This window comes from Nothobranchius furzeri, chromosome 17 (assembly GCF_043380555.1).
Source record: "Nothobranchius furzeri strain GRZ-AD chromosome 17, NfurGRZ-RIMD1, whole genome shotgun sequence".
NCBI lineage: Eukaryota > Metazoa > Chordata > Actinopteri > Cyprinodontiformes > Nothobranchiidae > Nothobranchius > Nothobranchius furzeri.
In genome coordinates, this window is record NC_091757.1 from 39311548 (window position 1) to 39335242 (window position 23695).

Genomic DNA, 23695 nt, shown 5'->3' on the forward strand with positions numbered 1-23695 from the left:
CCTTCTACCAATCGCATAGTGATGTCTGGGCTTAAAAGCAGCTCATTAGATTCATAGTTATTTGTAAAAGTAATGCATTACCATAAATAGTAATGTGTTTACCAACATTGGTTATGTATACTACTGATTGCAAAAACACCCCTAGGTATTTTGTCTTCTCTTTTTACTGAATATTTTTATGTTATATATTTCTGCTTGGTTCACTGCAGTTTCAAGGAAGAGAGAAGAGACGGATGAGAAACCTCTGCTCTTACATTTCCACAACCATCAAATGAAAGATGGAGGTGTCCCAACCAGCAGCTTGGCTGGGCAGATGACAGCAAAAGTTGGTGGAGGAGCAGAAACTAGCAAGAACCTAGATCTGGACCCTAATGAAAAGACGTCTGATTCTTCAGAGATTGAAGTTGGTGGAGAAGATGAAGATGATGTGAATCTAGACTCTGAGCATTCAGACTCTGGGCCAGAACCTGGAAACGGAGACCATGGCTGTAATGAGAACAAGTCTTCAAAGTCAGATATTAAGACAGTCAACAAATCATTTAGCTGCCCTGTGTGTGGTATACGGTTCCTCCACAAGTGGTCTCTTCAGAAACATGTGAGAATGACAAGTCATTCAGCAGTAAAGTCTTCAGAGTGTTCGGATAATACAAAATGTGTGAAAGAGAAGCAACATGGAGGCTCATGCAGAAAAGTCATGAAACAACCAAAATCATTTTGTTGTGATGACTGTGGAAAAAGATTTAGCCATAAGTCCAATTTAACCCATCATATGAAAGGCCACACCGGACAGAAGCCTTTTGCCTGTGAGCTCTGTGGATACAGATGTACCCAAAAGGCAAGTTTAAACAAACACATGAGAGTTCACACAGGAGAGAAGCCTTTTGCCTGTGAGCTCTGTGAATACAGGTGTACCCAAAAGGCACATTTAAACAGACACATGAGAGTTCACACAGGAGAGAAGCCTTTTGCCTGTGAGCTCTGTGGATACAGATGTTTCCAAAAGGCACATTTAAACGAACACATGAGAGTTCACACAGGAGAGAAGCCTTTTGCCTGTGAGCTCTGTGGATACAGATGTACCCAAAAGGCACATTTAAACAGACACATGAGAGTTCACACAGGAGAGAAGCCTTTTGCCTGTGAGCTCTGTGGATACAGATGTACCCTAAAGGCAACTTTAAACACACACATGAAAGTCCACACTGGAGAGAAGCCTTTTGCCTGTGAGCTCTGTGGATACAGATGTACCCTGAAGGCACATTTAAACAGACACATGAGAGTTCACACAGGAGAGAAGCCTTTTGCCTGTGAGCTCTGTGGATACAGATGTACCCTAAAGGCAACTTTAAACACACACATGAAAGTCCACACAGGAGAGAAGCCTTTTGCCTGTGAGCTCTGTGGATACAGATGTACCCAAAAGGCAAGTTTAAACACACACATGAGAGTTCACACAGGAGAGAAGCCTTTTGCCTGTGAGCTCTGTGAATACAGATGTACCCAAAAGGCAAATTTAAACACACACATGAGAGTTCACACAGGAGAGAAGCCTTTTGCCTGTGAGCTCTGTGGATACAGATGTACCCTAAAGGCAATTTTAAACAAACACATGAGAGTTCACACAGGAGAGAAGCCTTTTGCCTGTGAGCTCTGTGAATACAGATGTACCCAAAAGGCAAATTTAAACACACACATGAGAGTTCACACAGGAGAGAAGCCTTTTGCCTGTGAGCTCTGTGGATACAGATGTACCCTAAAGGCAAGTTTAAACAAACACATGAGAGTTCACACAGGAGAGAAGCCTTTTGTCTGTGAGCTCTGTGGACAAAGATTTCACCAAAAGACACATTTAAAGAGACATACGAGCATCCACACAAGTGTGTGTGTGTGAGTGGGTGGAGGAGTGTTGTGATGGGGTTTTTATTGTCAGGCTGTTTTTAAAATTCTGGGGATGGGAGGGTATGTGGGGCCTTTTTAATTTGTTAACACTTTGAGTTGCATGTATTACAGGATTAAGTGGTGTATATAAATAAAGTTGATTGATTGAAATGCAGGGCCATGAACGTGAATACCAAAATCAACAATATGGTGTAACCATCAAGCTTGGAGCAGATGTTTATCTTCACCAGGTTTGAGACATGAGTACCTATTGTTACCATCACGCCATTGAAGCCGGACTTCATTGTGCTCTAATAGCAGTTAGTCGATGATGAGCTTGCAGTGGGATAGATGAATCCAAGATGGCCTCTCGGCAATCTTTACAGCAGTGGGGTGGTAAGGAGAACTTGAAACGGGCCTTCCCACTTCAGGCAGCGCCAGTTGTCTCATTTCAGCACCTTAATCAGAACCCAATTTCCTGATTTCATTACCTGTGAGGGCGATTAAGCACACGAGGGTTCTGGGAGATCATTGTTTATTTTGACTTGTTTATCAGTAAACAATTTAACCATCCAATCTGCTAAAGTATTTTCTCTGCCACTGTGGACCACAGGATTCATGATATGGGGAACAGGAAATCTTCCATAAACCACTTCAAATAGTGTTGGTCCACCAGAGGGAGCTGTTACCCTCATCCACAGTTTTACTAGTGAGACACACTCTGGCCATGGACAGCCTGTCTCAGCCACTGTTTTCGCCAATCTATTTTTAATCGTTCCGTTTGTACGTTCAACCAAGCCGGCTGAAGAGGGGTGATAAGAACGATGTTTCAGCCCAAACCCTAATGTTTCAGAGCACCTGGTCAATACCTCATTCACAAAATGTGTCCCATTATCTGATCTAATAACCAATGGAATTCTGTAAGTTGGAAAAAAAATGATTGCACAACACCTTTGCCACTGTTAAAGCGTATTTTTTCTTTGTGGGATATATATTTCTGGCCACCTGGATAAAGCATCTATTACCACTAAACAATATTTTGTTTCTTGCATCTTTGATAGTTCAATAAAGTCCATGTGTGAAATGGATAATCAGGTGTTGGGAAGTGTCCCCGTTTTGTTCTTAATCGCCCTTGAGTAGGAATGGGTACAGAATTCGGTAGTTTTTAAGGTACCGACCGAATTCCATAGTACCGACCGAGCACCGATTCACTTCATTTGAAACGGTGCCTTGTTTTGGTACCCGTCCTTCATAACGAGAACTTGCCAAGACAGCTGCGCATGCACAAGAGCGTTATGTCGTCGGCCGCTGCGAGCGAGTTGTAAACCGAGCAGCATGGTAGAAAGAACGCACGCTAAAGCTTGGGTCCACTTCACTAAATGTGATGGGTAACTGGGTGATGATGAAACCAGCGACGATCTAAGTGAGACATCCTCATCTTAATCTGCTCCGGTAGGTAAATAAAATTTTTAAGATAACGGTAGCTTGTTATGTTAGCCTCCGTTTCGCTAATGGTGCGTTCGCTTTCTCCTCAGAACTCCAAATCACTGACTAGAAGAACATGAATGCGCTCTAAAGTTTGGCTTCACTTTACTAAAAGCGACGGGTGACTGGGTGAAGATAAAACCAGCGACAACGATCTAAGTGTGAGGCATCATCGTTTTAATCTGCTCCAGCAGATAAATAAACTGTTTAAGATAATGTTAGCTTGATATGTTAGCTTCCATTGCCACCGTTGTTATCAGCTGATGGTGCGTTCGCTTTCTCCTCGGAAATTCTAGCTTCCCAGTAGGAAAAATCAAATGAAAAGAGACGGCAAAAGGAATGAAGATACACAGTAAATTTAGTTCACAGTAAAGATGTTTGCTTCAGTTTAATTATCAGCTTATAAAACTACAAGGACAATGTTAAAATACAAACAGTTGAATGTTATTTATCATGATATTTATCAAATATGGTTATATATTGAGAAAAATATATATTTAACCCTTACCTCACATTAGAGCATTTTTTTGTGCTGACACGTGTATTTTTGTGAATAACTTTGGCTATGTTAATGCAATTTATCTAATTTTTATGGAGGATGTGTATTTTGGAAGGAATTACAAAAAAAAGTTTGAAAAAATATTCAACCTACTTTTTTAAAACGTGGAAATCATTTTGTACAGTTAAGCAAATTGAAGCATTTTTTGTGCCATTGACTTTCATGTAAATCATATATTTTGAATTAGCATATATATTGGCATAATTTTAAAAAATTATGATTGTGCCCATGTATACAGTCTCATCACAAATGTAAGAAGCAGTTTTTACCGTTTTTCACTACATGGCATACTTTCTCCATATATAGCAGGGCAATGGCTGACCCAGCATTTAAACTGAATGATTTAGCTGTATTTCTTTACCTCTGACTGCCCATTATATTACATATTTTGCAAAAATTGTTTGTGTGTTATTTAGAGATGCCATACAATAGTTTGCATGTGTGTGTTCTGAATTTTTGGTAATTGTGCTTTTTCAGTGTTCTTTCAAAAAATAAGCCTGACTGAATGTACAAAATTAGCTCATTCTGCAAAATAGCATTTTGACATGTGTTCCTTTGTGTGTGATTGTGCAGGCATGCGTGTATGTAGGTATCCAAGCACTTTACAGATCTTCAAAAGACAGATCTGTGATCATTATCTGGAGTGGTTGAGCAGGTGTGGGCAATGGGAGTGTATGGGGGGGGGGGGCACAGGTTCTCACACTCTGTTGACTTCAGGATTTTCTGCAAAATTTCAGATACTCATTCATGATTTTACTTTTGCAAAATGTTATTTCAATAAGTACAAAGCATTTGCATGGATGAAAGCTAAGATGAAGGCTGAAAAACTTCAAAGGCGTACATTTGTTTTTCAAAACAAATTCCTGCAGAATCGAATTTTGTTTACATTCAGTAGGGGCAGCTTACACAGGTGCACCAATTGACTAAAAGTACATATATGAGACTCAGATCAGGATTCATTTCTTTGAACCGCAACCATGAGAAGAAGATTCAACGTGAATGAAGCCCTGGAGGTGTTTCAGCAGCTTGAGGAAGAGGGAGAGTCAGCCTCATCCTCATCCACGGATGACAGCTGTTCTTCGGATGAAGAGGCTGAAGATCAGGCCTTTACCCCAGGGCCTGATTCAGGGGAAGAAATGGAAGAAGGTTCAGATGAGGAGGTGGTTGCCGCAGAGGAGAGATGGGACCATCCTTTGTGGCAATCAAAGAGCGGGATCGCCTGGTCCCCGACACCAGGATTCCCTTTCGGGCTCCAGACGTCCGCCATTGTGGGATCACCCGCCTCGCTGTCAGCTACATCCAAACTATTGAGGACAGCTCGCTGGTTCTTGGAGAGGAGCTGCTAAAAAAAAATCTGTCTTGTGGGAACAGTTAGGCGCAACAAGCCAGAGTTGCCCCCACAGCTGCTCCAGATGAAAAGCAGAGCGGGTCTGTCCTCCCTGTTCGGCTTCACCTCCACCGCCACCGCGGTGAGCTACTCCAAAGCGCCGGCAGAACATTCTGCTCCTCGGCACCAAACCCCATCAGGTTCAGATCCAGGAGGGACCGCAGCAGAAGCCGACCGTAATCATCGATTACAACCGCTGCAAAGGGGCAGATGACAACTTGGACAAGGTAATTTATTTATTTTATTTTGTTTTATTATAATTCACCAACCTAATTGCATATGTAATTTATTTATTCATTTATTTTTATTCCAGCTCAGCTGCCGCCGCAAGACCAGACGTTGGCCCATGTCGCTCTTCTGCAACATGTTAGATGTGAGCGCCTACAATGCCCTGGTCCTGTGGCTGTCTGGAACTGGCCTGGAACCAGCAGAAGAGGAGCATCTGGAGCTCCATGGTGAGACCAGCCCAGGCGAGGTGCACTCGCTTGCCGCGGTCCAGCAGCGCTGCAGCTTTGTTGCAGGTGCAGCACCAGCCCAGGAGCAGACAAAGAAAAATGCCACCTTTGCAGAGGGAAGAGGAGCGTGCATGCACGCTTTTGCCAAGCATGTGGTCAGGCTGTGTGCAAGGAGCACTCAACAGTTGTGTGCTCAGCCTGCAGCTGTTAGCTCACTCCCCTCTGTGTTTCTCTCTCTTTCTCTCTCTCTCTCTCACACACACACACACACACACACACACACACACACACATACACACACACACACACACACACACACACTTTTTCTTTGTTCGTGTGCTTTAATAAAGTGTTCAACTGGTTATCTTTGTAAGTGCATTTTTTTGTGCTCTAATGACTTTAACGTGAGTATTTTAGAAAATATGACATTACACAAAAACTACAAAGTGAGCAAAAAATATTTTGATGCCTATTTGTGACACTCCAAGGCTGTGACAACTTACCCACAAAAAAGGTCATCTGGACATAACACACAAAAAATGATTTGATTTTTTCATTTTTTGTACAGTTTTCAAACTTCGGGTTTTGCTCATAAACCTGGCAATAAAGGGGTTAAATCTGAGAAACACACACATATTTTATTATATTTTGTTAGGGCTGAAGCCAAGGATGAAATTCATGTAAAAAAATTGGGACTTATGAAATATTATATAATATTTCTAAAGGAAGCTTTGTAAGTGCATTTTTTTGTGCTCTAATGACTTTAACGTGAGTATTTTAGAAAATATGACATTACACAAAAACTACAAAGTGAGCAAAAAATATTTTTATGCCTATTTGTGACACTCCAAGGCTGTGACAACTTACCCACAAAAAAGGTCATCTGGACATAACACATAAAAAATGATTTGATTTTTTCATTTTTTGTACAGTTTTCAAACTTCGGGTTTTGCTAATAAACCTGGCAATAAAGGGGTTAAATCTGAGAAACACACACATATTTTATTATATTTTGTTAGGGCTGAAGCCAAGGATGAAATTCATGTAAAAAAATTGGGAATTATGAAATATTATATAATATTTCTAAAGGAAGCTTTCTAAGTGCATTTTTTTGTGCTCTAATGACTTTAACGTTAGAAAATTTAAACGTTGGGTAAGGGTTAATTATTAAAGAGAATTAAAATATAAAACACTCAAAAGTATCGAAAATTGGTACCGTTAAGTACCGGTATCGATTCCTAGGTACCGGGAATTAGTACCGAATCGATTCAAATGTCAAAGGTACCCATCCCTACCCTTGAGCGTTGTTTTTCATACAGATTAAACATTTTCTGCAATAGTCATTTGCAAAAGTAGAAAAATGAATAGTGTGGAATGTACTATTGATTAACTGAGCCATCCCCCCCTTCGAGACATGAGATACATGACTCATAAGAACAGCAGTGGGAAACAAAGACCTAGGTAAACTAGGTTTGTTATTTACATGCAACACATCATCACTATTTACAGGTTTAAATCTAAGCCAGGTCCGCTGTTCCTGATCAGGAACAGAAGTCTGTGTCTCACGGAGGATGTCATAAGAAAGTGTTTCGGAGCAGTAACATGAAGCTCCAAAGGTGAGAAGCATGAAGGCTGCAGCCGTAGCTGCTTTATCTGCAAAATTATTGCCTCTCGTAGTGTCAGAGTCATCTGTTTGATGTGCAGGGCATTTGCACAGCGATAACTTGCATGGGAGTTGCACAGCATCCAGAAGCTCCAAGATCCTTGAAGCGTGAGTCAGCTGTTTACCAGTGGAGGTGACCATGCCTCTGTTTTTCCAAATCTGGGCAAAGTGGTGCACTGAAGAGTGAACATACTATCAGTGAAAATGTTTATGTCTTGTCCTGAGTGAAGCTGGCAGGCTCTAGTCACAGCTGCTAATTCAGCCACCTGGGCAGAGCAATGAGAGGGCAATGGTTTAGCTTCAATGACTGATGTCTGAATGGTCACTGCATAACCAACTAAGTTTTTTCGAGACGCATCTTTTTTAGCTGAACCATCAACATAAAGAGAGATATAGTCAGGCTGAGGAGTGTCTAAAACAAGGCTGCCAACTCGTACGCACTGAGCGTGAGACACACGCATTTGACCCTCTTCACACGCTCTCACGCCACACCCCTGTGGAAAGCCAAAACCATCAAAATACGCCACTTTTCCAACCCATCTAGTTAAGAGATGGCAAAAAAAACGTCGCAAAAACTCTCCCAGAACGCCGTATTTGACGCCGTTCTTAACGGTCCTTGTAGAACGCCCGTAAAATACGACGTTTTTTCCGGACATTGAAAGCCGTTTTTACGTCACCCTAATCCCAGACGCGTTCCCTGTGTGGGTGGCGTAAAAAACGGCGTTTGGTACGGACATTGAACGCAGCTTATTTCGCCGCTCTGTGACACAAAACGCCGCTTTTAACGCCACTTTGTGACAGTTTTCACGCGTTTAAAATTCAACTTTACTCTCATTTATGCAGAGCCCTCTCCATGGGTTTCTCATCCACTTAATTTAAACTCCAGTGACCCAATGAAAGAAGAGGAGGTTGAGGCAGCACTAATTCTCTATATAAAAGTGTTTCAGAAAAAAATCACTAATGCGCTAACAAACTATGTCTTAAACGTTCAAATTTGAAGTACAAAATCATCGCAAGTTGTAAAAATATAAATCTGTCTTTACCTGAACCATCATTTCCATCTGTTGCAACACGCATGCGAGTTCTCGTCTTCGTACATGCACGCGTGTTTTGTACATAGGGGTGTGTTTGGCCGGGGGCTGTGTTTTGTACATGGGGCGTGTTTGGCCGGGGCTGCGCCTGCAGCTAGGTATTATTGGCTGTGTTCGAGATGAGCCAGCTCTGCGCAGATTCGATCACCGGTGATCGGCGCGTAGTGCATGCCGGTTAGATTTGTGTCCAACTTGACGCCGACTTGCTTTGACATCATGCATACGTAGGCAACGATATACTCGTGAGATCAAGGCGGCCGCAGATTTTGGAGCAAGGCATTGCAGTTGCTCTCCACCGGCTGCAAAACCTAGGGGATGACGGGAAACGCCTGGCTCTCACCTGATCTAAGATCTGATTGGTTCATATTTTGATCCAAACATCCGGTGGTAGAACATGAAATGTTAGTTGGTCACATGTATTCTGTAAATCATGTAACGTTGATGATGACAACTATATAGGCCATAAAGAGGAATATGTTTTGTGTTCTTTTGTCACATTTCCTATGAGCACACTAAACCTGCAGCTGATAACCTTTACTTATTATTACAGTCATGTCTTCATATGCAATATATGATATCCAGAAGCACATGAGGATGTGTTTCAGCTGCTAACAGGCACCATAATTACAATTGAAAATTAAACAAGTATGAACTCTTAACGCGATATCTTCATCCATCGTCACCCGTGAGCTACACATGTAGGGAAATCTGTCCGACTTAAACGCCGGCTTTCAGCCACTCCCCCTGCTGCTTCCGTCTGCTCTCGTCTGTTTTCCAGGTGAGGCGCAGCTCAACTCGAACACGGCCATTGCCTCTATAACCAGGTTACTGGTACGGAAGCCTGGAAAGGCCAAAATTCCTCAAACGTTTTTCCCCCTACTGGCTGATATGAATTAATATAATACAATAGAGTAAATTATATTAGTCCCACAGTGGGGACATCCACTCATTACAGCAGCACACACACTTAGAGACACAGATTACAGTAAAACTGACTGCAGCCATGTTTGATAACTTCAATAACTTCATGCTGATGACCACATGAACATAATCCTGTGTTTAATGGATGCAAGTACATCATGAAGTTAGCTTAACATGATAGATTGTTTTTCTTGGAAGGAAATAATAACGGTTAATGTTATGAATGACATGATATTGCCCACCCCTAGATGGCATTTAAAAATAATTACATTAATTATCATTTAAAGTTCCTGTGTGACATTTGTGACATGTAGCTGTAACTCTTTACTGCAGATAGATAGATAGATAGATAGATAGATAGATAGATAGATAGATAGATAGATAGATAGATAGATAGATAGATAGATAGATAGATAGATAAATAGATAGATAAATAGATAGATAAATAGATAGATGGATAATGTGAAGAAGTTCAGGAGAGTTGGATGTTAAATTGTCCTCACGAAAAAAAAAATTGTGTTAAACAAAGGTCAGTTCCCTCTGTAAAGTCAGAGGTACGGAAGAGGATTAGGGCCACTGAAAAGAAAAAAAAAGAAAAGAAAGAGAATTCTGACTTTTTTCCCTCAATTCCCTGTCAGAATTCCGAGATTAAAAGTCATAATTTTGAGAAAAAAAGTCAGAATTCTGAGAAAAATGCAAGAATTCTCTTTCTTTCATTTTTTTCTTGTCAGTGGCTCTAATCCTCTTCCATACAGAGTAGAAATGAAAAAATAAAATGTAGAGCACAAAATGACCCCGTCTCACTCTTCGAAATGTTCAAAAGTTGGCAACCCTGGTCTAAAATGTCAACACGTGGTTTTATCATTTCATTCGTGAGTGTTTTGCAGCAATAGTGTTCTCCATCCATGTCAGTAGGTAAAAGTGAAGCTGGGTTCAGGCTTCCACAGCGCACTATTTCAATATGTGGCTACGACAACGATGTAGAGACAACGCCTTCATGTGCCTCTCTGCTGCATCCACAGAGAGAAAAAAGTCTTTGGAGTAGTCAGGCAAGGATAGAACAACATTTGTTTGTAGAAGTTTTCTTTTACTCCACAAAAGCCTTTTCTGCCTCAGGAGTCCAACTGATTTAGTCATATAGAGCTAGGTCTTTGCCATAAATGATAATCTGAAGTGGCGACACCACGAATGCATAATCAGGTATCCAGGTTCTGCAAAAGTTGCAGAGACCCAAAAATGACATCATTTGTTTCTTTGTTTTAGGTTTAGCTGCGTCTTGAATAGCAGTTTTCCGAGTATCTAAATAAGCTTTTCCTTCACCGGAAAGAGTGTGACCAAGATACGTCACTGAAGGTCTCCACAACTGCAATTTTGAGAGTGAAACCTTGTGGCCTTGTTCATAGAGGTGTTGCAAGACCTGTAATGTGCTTTCTTTACAGTGAGCTTGTGTGTCAGATGTGATCAGTATGTCATCTACATAAAGTATCATCTGAGTGTGTGCAGGAGGTACACAGCTGGACATGGGATGCCCTGAGTGCTTGTGTGTATTCATGTGGACTGTTAGCATACCCCTGAACTAACCTTGTGAATGTGAATTTTTTCCCTTTAAACATGAAACCGAACCAATGTCAAGAGTCTTATGTAAAGGTACTGAGAAAATGCGTTACTTAGATCAATAACTGAACCATTGTTTGTCTGGGGTAATTTGGCTCAGAAGTGGAGGACTTGAATGATCAGTTACAGACTTTAAGGCAGAGAGGAAAATTATCTCAGCCTGACCCAAACAAAGTCTTGTTATCCGAATCTGACGCCATGGCAGCCTTCAAGATGCCAACAACAAACCCCCACGAAGGAATGCAGACAGATGCTGTGAACCCCCCCCCCCCCCCCTTCGGATTGGTGGACTTCAGCCTAGCGAGGTCATCAACCTGCAGGTGTCAATGTGCTTTGCGCTCCTCCCAAGATCTCCCTCCCACATGTGACTACAGTGGCTGAGCACCATACATGGCTGCTTCCGCTTGGGAAACAGGATCCCAGCCCCCCCGCCTCCCTATCGAAGTCTCATGTTGTGACTGTTGATGTTCGTGCTTATATGTTTGAGGCAGTTTTTTTTTTTTTTTTGCATAGCAAAGCTAAGCCCTGCCGGGAGTAACTCTGGTATGCCTTTTTTTCCCTCCCCCAATTTATCCTCATGTAATTCCCTTTTAATCTAAATGAAATGAGCGCCGTTCTGGCTGCTCTCGTGGACTGCCTGTATCTGTTTTGTCTACATGTGTGTGTGTGTGTAACCTTGGTCAGGCTGTGCTGCGGAGTCAAGTTCCTATGCTCTGGGTCGCTGGAGCGCTGGCAATAAAGCTTTTTCTGATTCTGATTCTGAACTGTGTGTGGGTTGGGCACATCAGATGCCACTCGGACTATTGACTGGTTCACGAGTCTCAGGTCCTGTACAAGCCTCCACTCATTCCTGCCACTTTTCTTAACAGGAAAGATAGGAGTATTACATGTTGACTCAGGAGAAAGTCTGATGATTCCTGGCTCAAACATGCTTAGAATTACTGGCATTATACCGTCTTCAGCCTCTTTGCTGATTGGATACTGCCTTATTAGTGGTCTGTAGTTTGATTTTGCATGCACTTGAACAGGTAAACAATCCTTAATCCTACATCCGTAGGACCATTGGACCATAAGTCAGAAGGAATATTTTCAAGTTCAGGAAAGTCCTCCAAAACTGTTGCATACAGGAACGTATCGACGTCTCATTCATGCAGGTGTGTTTGGGGAGAAACCTTCAACTTCCAGCCTAGTGTAAATCTACATGTACCAGATAGTGAACTGCTCTTCCAGCCATCAGAGTCATCATTATCAAGGTCTGTGTCCATCGCACAAGCAAGGACATGACCCAAGCTTTTCCAAGGGCGGTTTGGTTCTTTCAGTATAGATAAATGTGCGGGTGTGACGTGGGAGAGATTGCGTTGTTCCGGAGACAAGATAACTGAACAAACAGCATTCCCGGTTGGTGTGACATACAAGTGCTGGAGGGTGATAGAAGAATCTCTCTTCTTGTGGAACTTAGTGTCATAGGTCATGTCAGGTCCAGGTTCTTTTTTGTATCTTGAGTGTAACATGGAACTCCTCAGGTGGCATAAGATGAGATATTCCAAAACAGTCATAATTCTTCTCTTTTGATTTGTCAAATGCCAGCTTAGTTAACTCTTTAGCTACAGAGGTGGATGTGAGGTCCAGAGACCACCAATAGCAGGGTGGTCCATCACCCTTTAAGACAAATATGTCTTGTGCGTCAGGTGGGTTTATTTCAGAAGTCATGCCCTTAGGTGTGCAGACAATTGAAATACCCATTTTCACCATGAGATCCCTACCAAGAAGATTGACAGGGCAGGTAGGATCAATTAGAAGGGCTACTTGTGCTTCCCTTCACGTTACTTTGTGTTAAACATTTACTGGATTTGTTAATTTGTGCTGTTTTGCATGGCCAGCTGCAGTTTTTATGAGAATCTTGTCAGATGAGAAAGCAGCTTCAGGGGGAGTTGATGTAAGAACCGTTCTGCAGGCCCCTGTGCCACATAAACAACTATAAGGCTTTCCATTAAACAAGATAACGCATGTGGGAGCCTTGGAGAAATCCGACCATTTTTTGAGTGCAGCAAAAATGTCAACGGTCATGTCATCTTCACCTCCTCCCTCAGTTACAATGTCATCTGGCTTTGGAACTGTATCCCATGTCAGCCTCTGAGTCTAGCCATGCCTGAAACCCAGGATAACGATTATTAACACTGTTTGGGTTATCAATAATCTTGTCATCCGTGACATTTGATGAGTTGTGCATGCAGTTACGGCTTAGATGTCCCTTCTTGTGGCAGATCCAGCAACTAATATCTCTGCCATTATAGAATCCTCTACCTTTGCCTCTGGGCCTAGGATTTTTTCTGCCTCTTGATGCATAACGTGACTGATATCCTGCAAATGCTAATGTGTCATCTGAGCTAAGGAATGTGTTGTTTGTACTGGTCGAGGTCATGTTTTTCGTAGCGTGTGTAGCTTTCTCCACTGTGTCTGCAACAGAACCTCTTGGTCTGTGGACCCAATATTTCTCTACAAATGTATGAAATGGGGGAAGCAAACCGTCCAAAAATGGCTTTTTAAATTCCTGCTGATAAGCTTCTCTCTCGTCAGCATTAAAAGGGATGCCTGAATTGTATTCGAACACAGGTTCCAACCTGCTTAGAAAATCTGACGGGGTTTTATCAGGTTTCTGCTTAACTTCACTAATTTTACAATAATCAGCTGTTTTTCTGAAAGCTGTCTTTAACCTGTCTAGTAAACAGTGTTGGGCAAGTTACTTCAAAACTGTAATTAATTATTTATTACTTGTTACCCTCATTTTAAAGTAATTCATTACATTACAATATTACTGATTTTAAAATGTAAGGCATTGCACTACTTTTCCATTACTTTAAGTTACTTTCACCAAAACAACTTCAGTATGAATCTGGTCATGTGACACTCAGTGAGCTCATGACATATATGTGGAAGGTGATGTGGTATCTGAGCTAGGATTGCTGTTAAAAACAGTCAGATATAATAACAGTGCTTTAAAATAATTGTTTATTAAATAAAAGCAACAACAATCTGTGCTCTCAGCACTCTGCCATCTTATATTAATTGAGCAGGGAGTGAGGTGGTGGGGGCTCCAAGCCTATAATTGCCTTGGTCCTCAAATTCCTTGATACGGCCCTGGATGTGGGACTGACTTCTGGGGTGATCTGATTCTATCACTAGTATAAATATTAAATGCTTATATATTATTGCTTTTCACTGGTAAAAATGTGTATTGAGGATAAATCTACCTACTCTTTTTGTTTTCAAGCACTTTGTTTTGTTTTCTTCATTTTATTTGAATAATTTCCTGCCCTTTCTCTCCCTAACCTTCCTGCATGCTGCATGTTTTCTCCGTCTTCCAGAAAAACTGTTTCCTAGATTTCCTAGTTTCTAACTAATCAGCCAAAGGGATCTACCCAACGCAAAAAAAAAAAAAAGCTTAATATGCGCTGCGCTCCAGCAGCAATGAGTTGAAATTACTGGGGCACAGATAATGAACTCAGCTGAAAAGTACATGAAGTACCAGAGATATGGGCTGATATAAACGATCGCAAACAAATTACTTTGTTTTGGTGGAGCGATTTTGTGAATATAACAGCAGCCGTGCGCAGGATGCAGCTGGAGTATTTGAGCCATTACTGCTGCGTCCTTTCTGCTCATAGAATGCCTGCAAAGCTGAGTCCATAAATGACGTAATATATGTGGATACTGGATCTTTTTTCAGGCTTCCCGCAATTTGAATTTTTAGGAAACCCACATCTTGATTCTGGGTTTAAAAATGCATTGTAATTACCACGTTACTGACAATTGTACCGAGTAAATATTACCATTTTCTTTCCCTGTAATGCCTTACATTACCACATTACAGCAAAAAGCAATGCATTACAGTAATTAATTACATTTGTACCGTGTTACTCCCAACACTGCTAGTAAACCATCTAGTTGTGTAGTGAGATCTGCAGATCCAGCAGGTAATGGTTTCCCTTGTGCATCAACACCTGTATACCTTCCTGCTACCCTGCCCCAACGGTGCCCTAAAGCAGTTTGGACAACTTTCATGATTTCTAGACCCTTTAGACCAAAGCTGTTTCTCAACTCGTGTAAATCAGAGCAGAATTGTTCAACATCATTATTATATGGGGTCAAACCTTTGGCTGCCTGCTCTGTATCAGTCTTGAGTCCAAGGTCGATAAACAGATATTGTCGGACGATTGTCCTCTCCTACACCGAATCTGGGGTTAGCTACTTCAACCAGAGGGTAAATCCCTGCCGATGAAGTATCGTCTTTAATTTGGTCAGTGCTTAATTCTTCATCTTTATTTCTAGTTACATAACCTTCAGGCCTCAACTGTTTTGCCTACAAGGTCCTGAGCTCAGCAGCTGTTGTTTTTGGTCGTGTGACAGCAGGCACGTGCAAGGGGGGGGGGGGGGGGGGGGCTTGCTTGAGACCCTGCCCCTTTTGTCCGAAGTGCCCAAAGTGCCCTTTTTCCGGTCGTTCGTCAGATTTTACCATACAAAACTGTTATACAAGTGCTGGCCAGTAAATTAGAATATCATCAAAAGGTTGAAAATATTTCAGTAATTCCATTCAAAACGTGAAACTTGTACATTATATTCATGCAATGCACACAGACCAATGTATTTCCAATGTTCATTACATTTAAATTTGATATTCATAAGTGACAACTAATGAAAACTCCAAATTTGGTATCTCAAAAAATTAGAATATTCTGAAAAGGCTGAATATAGAAGACACCTGCTGCCACTCTAATCAGCTGATTTACTCAAAACACCTGCAAAGGCCTTTAAAAGGTCCCTCAGTCTTGTTTTGAAGGCACCACAATCATGGGGAAGACTTCTGACTTAACAGCTGTCCAAAAGACAATCATTGACACCTTGCACAAGGAGGGCAAGACACAAAAGGTGATTGCTAAAGAAGCTGGCTGTTCGCAGAGCTCTGTGTCCAAGCACATTAACAGACAGGCGAAGGGACGGAAAAAATGTGGTAGAAAAAAGTGTACAAGCTCTAGGGATAACCACACCCTGCAGAGAATTGTGACGACAAACCCATTCAAAAATGTGGGGGAGATCCACAAAGAGTGGACTGCAGCTGGAGTCAGCGCTTCAAGAACCACCACGAGGAGACTCATGAAAGACATGGGATTCAGGTGTCGCATTCCGTGTGTCAAGCCACTCTTGAACAAGAAACAGCGCAAGAAGCGTCTCGCCTGGGCCAAGGATAAAAAGGACTGGACTGATGCTGAGTGGTCCAAAGTTATGTTTTCTGATGAAAGCAAGTTCTGCATTTCCTTTGGAAATCAAGGACCCAGAGTCTGGAGGAAGAGCGGAGAAGCACAGAATCCACGTTGCATGAGGTCCAGTGTAAAGTTTCCACCGTCAGTGATGGTGTGGGGTGCCATGTCATCTGCCGGTGTTGGCCCACTCTGTTTCCTGAGGTCCAGGGTCAATGCAGCCGTCTACCAGGAAGTTTTAGAGCACTTCATGCTTCCTGCTGCTGACCAACTTTATGGGGATGCAGACTTCACCTTTCAACAGGACTTGGCACCTGCACACAGTGCCAAAACCACCAGCACCTGGTTCAAGGACCATGGTATCCCTGTCCTTGATTGGCCAGCAAACTCGCCTGACCTTAACCCCATAGAAAATCTATGGGGTATTGTGAAGCGGAGGATGCAATACGCTAGACCCAACAATGCAGAGGAGCTGAAGACGACTATCAGAGCAACCTGGGCTCTCATAACACCTGAGCAGTGCCACAGACTGATCGAGTCCATGCCACGCCGCATTACTGCAGTTATTGAGGCAAAAGGAGCCCCGACTAAGTATTGAGTGCTATACATGCACATTCTTTTCATGTTCATTCTTTTCAGTTGGCCAACATTAGAGAAACAAACATTTTTTCATTGGCCTTTAGAATATTCTAATTTTCTGAGATACCAGATTTGATGTTTTCATTGGTTGTCACCTATAAATATCAAAATTAAACGTAATAAACATCGGAAATACATTGGTCTGTGTGCATTGCATGAATATAATGTACAAGTTTCACGTTTTGAATGGAATTACTGAAATATTTTCAACCTTTTGATGATATTCTAATTTACTGGCCAGCACTTGTACTGTGATACAAATTGGGCACTAGGACCATGCGGAGGCAGCCGCCTCAAGCTGAAGGCTATTTTCCCTTAGACCCACCTACAAGCTCACTGATTGGCTCTGCCGCATCATACTAACGTGTGATTGGTTGTCCTTACTGTCGCTCTACCTTGTAGCCATGGAGACGACAGACCGGTGTTTTCCCTGCGGACAGGAGTCTACGTTCATCTAACTGTAAGTTTTTTTTCTGCCTGCTTCACGTCAGCTGGATAGATTTTAATATCAGAGCTTTTGTTTACGTGCGTTTGAGTCCGTGGTTAGTGTGTGTGGAGCAGAGTCAGGTAGCTGCATGTCTGGGACAGAAAATGAGACATGAGAGAGACTTCTCCTGAAGTGTTGAAGAAACTCACAAAGAATCACGGATGTTTCTCACTCTAGATTCTCCGGGTCATAACTTCTGAATTACTAATCGAATAAGAATAATTCAAACGGTTGCTAAAAATACATAAAACCAGCTTTCCAACGAGGTATCACATGATGTAATTCATTTTACTCCAAAAATCGCTATTAGAGGGAAACCAGCTTTGCAGCGTCACTGAAAGAAACGGAGCGAACCGCGACGGGAGAGCAGAGAACCAAAAGGAGGAGACAGTCTGATCATCTTCAACAGCAGCTTTTATAAAGTTATGGAAACGTCACAAATAAAGCCCACCTGGTTGGTCAGGTGTCCCAGAAGACTATTTCTGTAGATGGTGACATGAGGAGGGACAGTTTACAGTCACACTGGTTTTTATTTGAACACTCAACTGTTTACTAAATGATTCAGCTTCATTCCAGCATTATTGTGAGGTTGTTCTGAAAAAAGGAGCAGAGTTACAAACATTTTACACTTTATTACAATTTTGAAGCCATAAAACAAAAGAAAATACTTGTTATATTTATGGTCATAAGAGTGTTAAACATGATAAATTTTCTGCCTCCCACAAAGAGATGGTAAAAGTGAATGTGAGCATAATTATATACGTTTTATTACTTTATTATGTATTTTTTATTATTGACTATTACTCCAAAGAGTTCAGATGAAGGCAACTGGACTTCTTTGGTTTCTTTAAAACATTTCACTTCTCCTCTGAGGAGCTTTGTCAGTTCTAACTGGAATATGGGAGAGTCAAGCTCATAAGCTGTAGCTTTCTGTTGTTATTTAAAGAGCAGAAACTACTCTGAGTACCCCGCCTCTTCATCTCCTGATGAGTCGTTAGCCTCTATTGATGGTGAGTCATCATGTTGATTAGATGCAGGAAGATGTGACCTAGACTGAAACTGAATGAGATTCAAAAAAAAGTTTTAATCTTTTAAACAACGCTGTTGGTCCTCTTGGTCCTTGTTCTGGTTTTCTAAAACCCTGTGTTAAAAACCTTGGTGTGTTTTTAGACGGTTCTTTTAATCTTTACAGACAGGTGAGTGCAGTGGTCCAATAAGGTTTTTATCATTTAAGGCAGATAGCAAAGGTGAAGCCATACCTTCCTGCTAATGTCCTCGAACATGTCATCCACCTGTTCGTGTCCTGCCGATTGGACTACTGCAACTCCCTGTATTCTGGCCTGGACCAGTCCTCCCCACACCGACTTCAGCTGGTCCAAAATGCAGCGGCTCGCTTGCTGACTGGAACCAGCAAGTGGGATCACATAACCCCGGTTCTGGCCTCTCTCCATTGGGCTTCCTGTCTCTTACAGGGTCCGTTTCAAAATTTTATTTTTTGTTTTTAAAGCCCTTCATGGCCTGGCCCCAGTTTACATCTCTGAGCTGCTGTCCGCTTACGTCCCTGCCAGAACCATGAGGTCCAGCTCTCAAGCTCTTTTAACAGTTCCAAAAACCCGCCACAAGACTCGCGGCGACAGAGCGTTCTCTGTGGTTGGTCCCAAACTGTGGAACAAGCTACCTCTCAACATCAGGACCACACAGAATCTAGAGCATTTTAAATCCCTTCTTAAGACGCATTTTTTTGATTTGGCTTTTAATGCAGGTTGACTTGAGCATCTTAATAGTTTTTAACAGTTTTTATCATAGATTGTGACTGTTGTGTGCTTATCTTATTTTAGGTTTTTATTGTTGATTTGTTTTACCTTGTACAGTGATTTGGTGTAGCTTTGCTGCTGTAAATGCGCTCTGTAAGTAAAACTGACCTTGACCAAAGCTGCATTATTGGTACTGGAAAGGTGAAATCTAAGCCCCGCCCCTATTTAAAGTGGGGTTTTCATGTTTTTACATAGATAGCTTCTTTTACTCCTCTCTCAAATCATCTATCTTCTCTGTCCAGAATGCGGACTTTGTCATCTTCAAAGGTGTGTCCCTTGTCCTTCAGGTGAAGGTGGACTGCAGAGTTCTGACCTGAAGAGGTGGCTCTCCTGTGTTGTTTTATGTTCTTGTGTACTTGTTTAGTTTCTCTAATGTAAACATCTGGACAGTGCTCCTACAATGGACTGCATAAACGACCCCACTGAGCTTCTGTTTGGGTGTTTTGTCTTCTGGATGGACCAGGTTCTGTCTGAGGGTGTTGTTGGGTTTAAAGTTTACCGGGATGTTGTGTTTGGAAAAGATTCTTCTAAGTTTCTCTGAGACTCCTGCCACGTATGGGATGATGGTGCCTTTGTGTAAAGGATGTTGTTGTTAGGTTGGTAGCAGAGCTCTCATGTTTAGTGTTAAGTTCAGTGAGATCATGGAATGGGATCAAGAATTTTCTCCTGACAGGAAAAAGATCTCAGCTAACATAGCTGTAGATCACACTGGATAACTCTCTGTGGTTGCATTTATTTTACATTTATTTTACTACCTCTTACTAGAGCTGTCTTTAGTAGGCACAAAATATCTTTGGTTGTACACCTGTGCAATAGCAATAAAGTATCTTGATTTCTGTTAAATGTACTTCCTGAATGAGTGACCTTTTCAGGCTAAAATAACAAAATGACAAATACAGACAGAAGGACGACCTATTTCTTCTTTTATAATGCGTTGCATCACCACCTGGTATCAGAACAGGACTCAGTATTGGACGATAATCAAAAATCAAACAACTTGGACTCGGATCAGGGGCAAAAATGTGGTTGTAACATCTCTAGATATAAGTCAGCTTTATAAACTAAAACTATTATTTATGAACTAACATTAACACTAATGACACTAATTTATATATTTTTATTATGTTGTTTGAACCCAAGGGTCCCATTATCTGAATTTTCTAACTTGTTGGATTGCTCTATAAGTGCCCCTTTTTTTACTTTGAGCACCCGCCCCGTCAAAGGTCTCTGCACGGCCCTGTGTGACAGGCTGTAACTCAGTCGCTGCTGTGCTCACATGCAAGGTGGACAGAGGTTGGCCTACTTGTCATCTATATTATTAAATCATGATCACTTATTAAAGGCTTTTATTTTGTTAGGAGTTGGGAGTTTTGGAGCCATTCTACATTTTCCTCTGTTTCCATCTCTTGCCCCTCCCCATTTCTGCCTCCTGTTTGTCCTTTTAAACGCTTTGAGAGTAGAAATGAACTCTGTCACGTAAATCAAAGTAAGCGTGTAAAGAGTGTGTGCCAGGGGCGCTTCTAGCATCAGAGGTTTAGGGGGACTGAGCACGCAGAGAGCTAAAAACATTTTCTTCTACAGTAAAATACTGACTTCAGCACCATTTTTAAACGTAAAATAACAATAAACACACCTTCTTACTGTAAAAGAAAAAAAATACCTGTAATTTTACGGAACTATTTCGGCAACCCCGGCTGTCGCCGTTTTACCGTAAAATCTACGTTTTTTTTTTACAGTGTAGATGATGAAAGATAACCAATAAGAGGGGAACCACCACCAGAGAAAGACAGGGGTCAAAGGTCATGGATACAAAAGGGGACATGGAAGGAAACAGGAGGTCATGGACAGGACAGGACAAAGACATGTTGTCGTTCTTTTTTAAAAACAAGATACATGAAATTAGAAGTAACGCACAGCAAGAACACACCTAAGATGTTCAAAGAGGACAAAGACAACATGACAGGATCAGAAAAGAAAACACTAAGAAACCTGATTGTGTTTCTGGTTTTGTCAGAGCAGACGCCTGGTGGCTGTTAGGTTTCCTGAAACAAGGATCAATTTAGGATCTGGTCTGGATTCTGATTCTGTACTTCTCTCATTGGTTTTGATCAATTTAACTGAAAGAAAAGTTGAGTTTTTACAAGCAGGTGAAAAGCCAACGAGTAAAAAAAGGCATCTCATCTAGAGACTAAAGCTAAATAAACACACATTGTTTCTGCCTCTTTTTTTACAAATGCTCCATATTTATTAGCTGTAATCATTTCTCCATCACAACTGCTAAAAGCTACATGCTGGTCACTGGTCGAGTCATTAACCCAGGTCTGACCTCTGGATTTAATATAAATCGAGGAATTTGACAGGGATGCCCTATATCCCCAAAGATTTTTATATCGGCAACTCAACTTTTAACATCACTAATTAAAAATTCTAACTCCATTAAAGGAATATCAATCTTTAATAAAGAATTCAAAATAAGTCAGTTTGCGGACGACACATGTATTTTTCTTAAAGATGAATCTGTGGCTGAAAAAACTATCAATATTATCTCTTTTCTCTAAAGCATCTGGACTATCTCTTAATTTGAAAAATGTGAACTTCTACCAATTCACACAAGCCCACACTCCTCAATTGCTTCGATTAAAGTTGAATCAGAAGTCAAATACCTAGGCGTGTTACTTTCCACAAACTTAAGTAAAAGAGAAGATTCTAATATCTCTGACTGTATTTTAGATTTGAAGAAAACACTCAATCACTGGCTGACTAGAGATCTCACCATTTTTGGAAGGAGCCTTCTTGCTAAAACTGAGGGCAACTTGAAACTGATTTTTCCCTGCTGCTCTTTATATATTCCCCCAAAAAATATTACTAAAGCTAACCAAATAATTTACCAATTTTTGTGGAGAAACAAAACACACTACATTAAAAGATCTCAACTAGTGAAGGAATATAGTAAAGGTGGTATCAACGCTCCAGAATTTGTATCTATGATTGCTACCCTTAGAATTAAATGGTTAAAGTCATGTTTATCTCATTTAGACTCTATGTGGTTCCACATTCCTAAATCTATATTCAACAAAGTGAGTGGTTTGGACTTCTTCTTAAAATGTTATTTTGAGGTTAATAAGAGTCCAGTTAAGCTATCCAACTTTCACAGACAGACCTTACACTTTTGGAAAATGATGTTTACCCACAATTTCTCTCCCCATAACTCCACAATATGGAACAATAGGGTCATGACGCTTAATCGTAAATCTATGCTTAAAAGTGAATGGGTTAATAAAAAGATTCTATTTGTATCAGATCTTATGGATGTGAATGGTATTCTCTTAAGCTACACAGAATTTTTAAAATAATTTAATTTAAATTGCTCGCAAAAAGAATATAGTAAATTATGTAAGTTAATCCCACCACCTCTACTTAATTTGATAAAAAAAAATTATGATACACAACAACCTCTCCCCAGTATTGCCAAATCTAATGCTAGGACACCGCCATCTGCTGGACAAAAAATGTAATAACAGTTTCATTAGTAATTCCTTTAAAGTTTAAACTAAGGTATGGTATTTCACAACTTTGGAATAAAAGATACTAAAAGTGATTTAAGTTTGATTGCTTCCAATACAGTTAATGCTTTCTCAAAGTATACAAAATGGCCTATTCTACCCAAGGTGAAGGAAACGCATTTTAAAATCATTAACAAAGTTTATCCGGTGGCAGAATTTCTAAAAAAGAGATTTGGCTTCAAAGTAGAACAATACTCTTTCTGTACTAGCGAAGATGAAACACTTGAACATGTGTTTTTTATATGTGCTATTACTCCATGCTTCTGGTGTGACTTAAAAAACTGGATTTCCTTAAAAATTAACAATATGCCCTCATTTCAATCAAATGACATTCTTTTGTACTGAGATTATCCTGCATTGTTTGTCACCGACACTATCAACATATTAATTCTGTTGGGTAAATCTCATATTCATTGTGCTAAATGGAGGAGTGCTAAGCCATGTTTCTCAGGCTTCTTAAATGAATTTAAGATGTTTTTCTCATCACTTAAAAGCAGGGGTGTCAAACTCAAACTCACACTGGGCCGAAATGAAACTCTGGGACGGAGTCGAGGGCCAAACTTAATATTTTTTGAAAAAGTGACGGCAAATTTGCACATTTTCTTTATCAACATATATGCAATTTTGAAACTTTAAATTTGGAAACAAACATATTTCTTCATTAACACTGAATTTGGAATAACCAAATTACACACGAGCAAGTCAGTTTTAAATAAAAGGCATCAGTGGTATTCATTATTTGTGGTATAAGCAGCATTTTTAAAATCTATTCAGGATTTAAGTTTTCCTGTTCATTCATTTTTCTTATTTTTTATTGTCCTTTTTTCTCCTGTAATAAATGTCATCGCTGCTGTGACGTCTAGCTTTCCCCACTGAGGAACAAT

General features: G+C 40.8%; 2 protein-coding genes across 6 annotated transcripts in view; both read left to right on the plus strand.

Annotated features, from left to right (window-relative positions):
- Nucleotides 1-2978, plus strand: part of LOC139063606 (oocyte zinc finger protein XlCOF6-like) — a 158028-nt gene extending 155050 nt beyond the window's left edge. For all 4 annotated transcript variants that reach the window (XM_070545971.1, XM_070545970.1, XM_070545973.1 and 1 more), the window contains one exon: nt 210-2978. In XM_070545971.1, the coding sequence (XP_070402072.1) occupies nt 210-1891 (1682 nt within the window). In that variant the 3' untranslated portion in view covers nt 1892-2978. The remainder of the gene's footprint in view (nt 1-209) is intronic.
- A 145-nt stretch (nt 2979-3123) lies between these two features.
- The window catches only part of LOC139063607 (oocyte zinc finger protein XlCOF6-like), a 67442-nt gene continuing 46870 nt past the window's right edge, over nt 3124-23695 (plus strand). Inside the window, exon 1 of one of the 2 annotated variants that reach the window (XM_070545975.1) lies at nt 3124-3524. The gene's annotated coding sequence lies outside the window, so the exon portion shown is untranslated. Of the gene's footprint in view, nt 3525-17149; nt 17408-23695 lie in introns of those variants that run through there. The other variant, XM_070545976.1, reaches the window with a different exon arrangement.